Genomic DNA, 7,396 nt, shown 5'->3' with positions numbered 1-7,396 from the left:
ATAATAATTCTGTGTACTACTAGATCCACATGTACTACTGTTGTTAATGCAACCACCAATGCTTTTTTTTTTTGTCCAGAGTCCTGATTTCGGTTCCCATATAATTTCTTGGTTATGTAAAAATGTATTGACATGGTGCAAATTATTTTGTTTTCTAGTAAAACGAAACAAGAAAAAGCAGAATTGTGTAGTCAGTGATGATAATGATGATGATTTTTTCTTCTTCTTCCTCGTTCTCGATGACAGCAGCAAGACAGTCAGTCCGATGTCGCGCACAAACAGTGCAGTTCGCTTCAACTCTGAGAGACTGCCATAGAGCTTTCTCTCAAGGGGAGCAACATTCTGCCACGTGTGATGATGATGATGACCACCAATGCTTCTACTACCACGATTCCTACCCCACAACAGAAGCTTAAGCGTTCACAGTGTGGCAGTGACATTGTATTTGTATTATATTGTTTTAGTAAGAGTTTTACAGGGACTTGCAACACAATTGAATCATATAGGTGTCGAAGATTAGGAGAGTTACAAGAGAGGAAAAAACACCCAAAAAAAAGAAGGAGAGAAAAGGACAAAGAACATTTGATCATAAGAAAGTTAGGATGAAACCACATCAAAGCACCTGCCAACCGCCTGCGCAGTGAAATTGACATAACATATTATATAGTGAGAAGAAATAGAATAAACACACAGGAGTCTTCAGTTTAAAAAACGACTGGTTGACTGGAGGTTAAAAAGGCAAGGAAACTCAAACAGAATCAAGTCATTGCATATATATATGTTTATTACCATTATAACTCTGTGAAGTTAAATTCCATATTTCCATTATCATAAGACACAAAAGAAAAGAAAAGAACAAAGTAATAATAAACTTTTGAACCCATGTAATGCTGTAAGTCTTTCGCACTGTTAAAACTACTACAGGCATTTTAAAATAGAAGTCTTAAAGAACAATTTTTCATAATTTTCAAGTATGCAGCGCAGTCTACACTTTATCTCAAATCAGCATTTAAAAAACATTTATATGGCACAGTTTTTCCAAGTTAAAGGTGGCCTCGTTAAAGTTATAGATCTAAACTGACATGGAAGAGGAGCCAATTATCCACTTTTCTCTAGAAAAGTACAACAGTAGACAGAAAGTTTCTTTCATATATTAAAATCATGACAAAAAATCAAATTCTGGTCTTAAATAAAAAAACAAATAAAAACAACAAATAATGCAATCTGCAAAACTAGTTTACAACAACAATACATATAGGTTTCTGGAAAAACTGCATTTACATGAAAGACATACATGTAATATGGAATGAGTTTCCTAAACCAAAATAGATCTCTTGCAAGACAAAGTACAGATAAATGCTGTCAAGTATCACATTAGAAAAGTCTTGAGTAAAAATAGAGTAAATTCTGATCTGATATTTTGAAGATGGAATCTTTTTCAAGTACAGTACGAAAGGAATTGAAGGCACAAGATCAAATACATGTGAGGTGTGCTGACAAAATGAGTTACTTCTCACAATCCTCGAAAGGAGATGTAGGCCAAAAATAGACAAATCAAATTTGCAAATTTTAAAGATACATTTTTCTTCAAATCTAACATGCCTTTTATAATTTCATATGATAAATTGTATCAACCCAAACTACAAATTTGATTCTATCTGTGTCCATAGGAACAGAATTCGGAGAGTAACTCATTTTTTCAGCATCCTTCTCATACGTTCATTAAACAACCTTTGAAAAGTACATATAAGAATGGGTAATCGGACAACAACAAAAATAGGATCAGCGTAAATAATAATCTGGATTGTCAAACTGTTATCAAACAAACAGCATCTTTCTTTAACCTTACTAGGCTCATAACACGTCATAAAAGAAAAGCACAAAATATATGCATAGAGATGTTCCCACAAAAGCCAGACAAAGAATACAAAACTCTGCTCAGGTATTGGCTTTGTAAAGAGTAAAGTCAACCTCACAGAAGAAGTCACATTACTGAGTGAGTTCAAGAGGCATCACAGTTATGTTTAGAAAGACATGTTGAGAACATTCACACCAAACGTGCAGAAAAAAACAGAAATATCAAATTAATTCAATCTTTTTTTTCTTTTGCAAAAAGAATTCCAAAGCTGACCTTTCTGGCACACAAGTAGCAGCAAACACCCACTTCCTCATATGTACTCAGACCATATACTACTACTGTTTGCGACAAAATTCCATAACCATGCTCAAGGCATACTTGCAGCTATCTAACTTATGTCAAGATACTTTCTGAAGAAATTGGAATCCTGCACCCTAAACTAAATCCATGGTTCTTCACAATATCAAACTGATGACAAAGTAAAGTATAATAATATTAAGAATGTCTGACCGTCACTCATCAGGCATAAACAAAACAACAAATGTTCTTATTTATTCAGACTTTCTAAAAGTCTGCATCCCCCTCACTCCTCCAAAAGCATTACAGTAGTATATGTCTGAGAGCTGATGCAGGAATGGTCATTAAATGTATCTTTTTACGAGAAACCCTTGTCAAACCTGGGTAATGATGCTTCTGCTTTTCTTCATTTGGCTCTGAAAAAATTCTATATGTAGTAATTCCCTTGGAACATTAAAAGAAATTCAAATCTCAATTTATTCATCGATTGACTCTTGAGAGTGAGTAAAGTTGACACAGCACCAACCAGTAAAAAGGTGTGTTGATATTCTGAGACTTTTCTTTCAAGCTATGAGGAACAAGCTTTAAGCCAGCATTTGGAGAATCAAAAAGGTACAGCAAATCCAATTACCAGATATTATAAAGACCATTCAAATATCTTTTGGACATTCACTTCACAAAAAACTCCATCGTATGACCAGAGAGTGCATTTGAGCAGAGCTTATTTTTTGCACATAGTGATTACAGACAGAGATCATAGTAGTTTCTTTGAGCTTAGAGAGTAGGATATTTTTCTCCCAATTATTATTTTAATAATTTTGTTCTATCAGTTCTATCGGAGAAGGTGAGTCTCCTTAGTCATGCCCCTTACAAAACAGAGGCAAACAAACAACCACGCTCACGGATTTTGTATAGATATAATCTTTGTATAGACATATAAACAGAAAGACGAAATCATTTGTGCCTTACAATGAAAATATAGCAACAGTACATACATATATATATATATATCTTCCAATAGAATAAAACTCTGTGTTATAGCTGCCACAGAAGGAACATTCACAAGAAAAAAGTAAAATACTGGCAACAAAATTTGATGCTCTGGAAGGCTGGCATCATCATCCATTCACGTTAGACAACAGAAACCTTGTAGGCTACTTGTACAAGTAAAAACTTTTTTCACATCACAAAACGACTCAAGAAATGGCAACAATTTAATTTGTCGCTTCTCTCCTCTCTGTCCTTCCAAGAATTTCTCATTCAAATACTACAGACCACTGTTATCTGGCATGAACGATAGGAGATTCAAATAGACATTGCTGTCCCATTAATAAACATGCCAACAGTTTATCTGTGTCAAGTATCAACTAGCTACACGCTGAACGATAATTTTGAAGTATTAAAATTTTTAATGCTTTTTTGGGAGGGGGGTGGGTAGGTCTAATTGAAAATGTAACAAAAATCGAGTCTGTTAGATAGTGCCAAATAATTTGTCCAAAAAATACATAAACACTGACAGTAATTTGTTTCCTTTCTGTTCAAATAGGGTGCAGATTCGAAAACCTTCCAGCTAAAAAAAAAACCTTCGAAGTTTGAACCTATATTTCTCCTTGTCCAGCACGCAACTTCTGCATGACGTCTCCCAACATCTGGTTGCACAGCGCCGCGTACGGGTTCATGGAGGCCAACAGCTGCTTGGCAAAGCCTCCTCCAAGCTCCGCAGCCCGCTGGAAGTCTTCCTTGGCACCATCATCATCCCCTGAAAATTGGGTCGCAGAATTTTAGTCTTAAGAAAAAAAATTTGACTTACAATATAACTGAATTACAAAGACTGGCAAATTTATTTTTATTAAAAGGACCCAAGCAAAGAAAACAAATAATAACATAGAAACATTCAATGTTTTCCACACAAGAGTAAAATTCAGTTTTGAGGAGAAATTCGAAATTACAATGTACTCCAAAGAAAGGAAAACTAGTTACCTCTCCTTAGTACCAGAGCTGCCTACTCCCTCAAACTACAAGATATTGGATAGAAAACAGAGAAGCAAAAACATAGAAGAAAGGAAAAGTCTACTTAGACATAGGCAGGTTTGTTCCTTATGTTCACACGTACATACACACAAGAGAGGCCTAATTCCAACACCCTGTATGTGAAGTGTCGTAAAAACTCCACCACACAAAAAAAACCAAAGTACACGAACAAACAGTAGCCAAGCATGATACCTGTAGAGCTTTTGGCATGCCATGGATACTGCCCATTATTTGGGAACTATTAACTCACTCACTGCCAGGCATTTTATGGCTCAACATCTGAGAATTGGCGGGCGTTTTAGCACCAATTTAAAAAAATCATTGTAACATTATAATTTATAATTTATTCCCAAGTTTGATAAGTTCATGGTCACTTATAATACCTACAGGCTTCCACTAGCCTTTACTGAACTGTGAATGCTCTACATGATACCTTGGGTCAACACGCTGTCATTTGTCATCTTCTTTAGCACTACAAAAGTCTAGATCCGATCCCGCCCACTGCCACATTAGGGGTCCATCTGTTCTAAAACATTGCAAGGCTTTTTCGCCACCACGCCAAAATATATTTCAGGTTGTCCGTAATTTTTTTAAATTAAAATTATATTCAGCTATCAAAGGATGTGACTTAAACAAAGCTCATAAATTCATAAGGGTCAGCAGTTACTTGACCAATGAAGATCAGTCCCAAAACAGGTCCAAGTTGAAAATAAATAGGAAAAACAAAACCAAGGAGTTATGATAATGGCTAACTATTTTTCCCAAAGCACTTTTGGTCTGGCAGAGAATAGGTTAAGCTCAACACAGTGAATCAATCGTCTTTAGTTTTAGTAGAGGTTTTACGGCGCTCGCAACTGCATAAAGTCATATGAGCTCCAGAAGAATAAGAGGTGTTACAAGAGGGTAACAAACATTAAAAAGAAAAGGGGAGATAAGGACGATAGATGTTTGATAGGAAAGAACGAGCAAACCACACCAGAGCACCCGCCAACCACCCACTAATCAATCGTCTAACCTGCTCGTTTTCTGAGAAGTCCTCTCTGAGTGAAGGCTTGACAGGCCACGGTGCCACGATGTTGACTCAGCTCCAAAGCTTTTTCCAGATCTCTTTTAGCACCTGAAATTCAAGAAATTGTATTACAAGAAGAAAGAAAGCAAAGAATCAAGCAACTCAAAGAATTAGAGAGAAAAGAGTTGAGTGTTGTGAAAAAGAACGACAATCAACAAGAAATACAAACAGACCACTCCCCACCCCGAAAAAAATAAAAGACAAAAGGTGACTGACCATACATTTGAACTGACTTCACAAAAACAAATTACTAAAATGATATTTAGAAAAATTACAAGGAGGGGACTACACTAAAAGATCAATCATTTGTAAAAGTTATAAGTAACAAACTGTATCCACATCTCATATAATTTATGATAAAATAATGCAATAAAAGAAAGGTCAGGCAGGACAAACAGACAGTAGAAATATTAACAATACAGTGTTAGTCTACCTGTATTATTATATAACTACTACTCACATCCTTTTCACCTAATTCAGTTTTTATTCTAATATAAAATAATGCAAAGAATTTTATTTACACAACATTTTCTTTACATCTTGACCAGTTTCAAATTCACTTTACTTCATTTAAAGAAAAAAAAACATCCTCAGGGTGTAAACAACTGGACCTTATAATTCATGAGCTAGGAGCTACCTTACAACTCGAACCTGTTCGATGATATTGCAAAATAAACATTCACATTCACCACAATCAACATTACCTTCATCATCTCCTTTCAGCCGCAAGGCCTGGGCTCTGTTATTGTAGGCAGATGGCCAATCTGGTGCCTCTACCACTGCCCGGCCAAAGAAAGTGATGGCACCGTCCACGTCCCCAGCTTCAGCAGCTTTCACACCTTGTACCTCCAGCTCCTTAGATTTCTTTATTGCTTCAGTCTCTTCCACAGCCTCGACTGAAAAGTAAAGAAAAAAAAAAGATTGTCATCATTTTAATTTGCAAAAAAATTTAGACAGGAGTGTTACTGTTTGGTGTGATAGGGGTTGTGTGCTAAAATATGGTGGCCGTGGCGGATAGGTGGTCGTTTTACACAGTGAAATTATATACATATAAAGAGAGAAAAAACGCAGGGGGGAAATGGAAAGAGGCCGTTTAGGGAGGAGTTCTGCAGAGGGCAGCACTTACTGTGACAAGGTCAACTGAGAAAACTATACAGTGGGTGTTGCATTCAACGAGGTTGCCGGGACCGGCTTGTTGTCCTCGTTGGATCCAACCTCTCGTTGAACGCGACTAAGGCTAAAGAAAAGAAAGGAGACAAGTTATTATATTGCACAATGTACCAATACCAGTAATTAAAACAGTTGTTCCCCCTGATGAGGAATCTCAAACAGCATCAGTGTGCGCCTGTTTGAGCTGTGTTCTGAGTTCTGACCGTCATTTCTTCATGTTTTAATTTATTTTTTCTGGAACACTTCTCGTGTGGAAGCATACCCTCTCACATCTAGGCCTAGTTATCTACATAAAGTAAAGGCGGGAGCTTGGATTTTCTGATCAGGGGAAGAAAAGAAAATTGAAAAAAAAATGAAGGTCTCGATCTAGACCTACCCATCTAGAGTTCATCCAGTTTCACACAGCCCGCATCGCGTTCCCACCCACCCCCTCCCATCCCTACCGTAGGTCAACCCTCGCCCATCCTCTTGGCTTTGGGGTCCATTTTAGGAGGCACAATAGATCTAGCAACACAATGTGTTAGAAATCGGTGATGGGCCTTGTGCTTCGCGTTAGATGGAGAGAAAGGAGAAAAATTCTTCGTTTTTGGGGCTGCTAATTGCTTTTATTTGGTTATCACGGCCTCGTTAAAAGCGACTTCGGTCTGTTTGCAACCTCGTTGGAGCTGACGTACATACAAAGAGATATATAGAGAAAAAAATCTGGAATTATTAATGATTGCCTCATTGGAGCCGACTTCTCGTTGAATGTGACCTCATTGAATGCGGCACCCACTGCACACGAGTTGGTGCACTTAGAGAATCCAATTGATGACTTACATTTTGGTAAATTTGACGACTGTAAGCGAGCTGATTTTTTAGAGCAAAGCACATTTGACAGCTCCAGTCGAGGACAAATTCGAGTCGTGTGGAATCCGCCATTACTTTCTTTTGTCGACTATTGATAATATCAGACTTCCGTTTTGGAAGGG

General features: G+C 37.1%; 1 protein-coding gene across 1 annotated transcript in view; it reads right to left on the bottom strand.

The window, feature by feature from the left end:
• Positions 1-763: 763 nt before the first annotated feature.
• Positions 764-7,396, bottom strand: part of LOC101858220 (tetratricopeptide repeat protein 36) — a 9,086-nt gene continuing 2,453 nt past the window's right edge. The window contains exons 2-4 of the mRNA XM_005109807.3: positions 5,960-6,151; positions 5,202-5,303; positions 764-3,914 (exon numbers count right to left, since the gene is read on the bottom strand). Coding sequence (XP_005109864.1) covers positions 3,754-3,914; positions 5,202-5,303; positions 5,960-6,151 — 455 coding nt within the window. The 3' untranslated portion in view covers positions 764-3,753. The remainder of the gene's footprint in view (positions 3,915-5,201; positions 5,304-5,959; positions 6,152-7,396) is intronic.

This window comes from Aplysia californica, unplaced genomic scaffold (assembly GCF_000002075.1).
Source record: "Aplysia californica isolate F4 #8 unplaced genomic scaffold, AplCal3.0 scaffold00818, whole genome shotgun sequence".
Classification (NCBI taxonomy): Eukaryota; Metazoa; Mollusca; class Gastropoda; order Aplysiida; family Aplysiidae; genus Aplysia; species Aplysia californica.
Note: the sequence above shows the minus strand (reverse complement) of the source record. Positions and strands in the feature narration are given on the sequence as shown.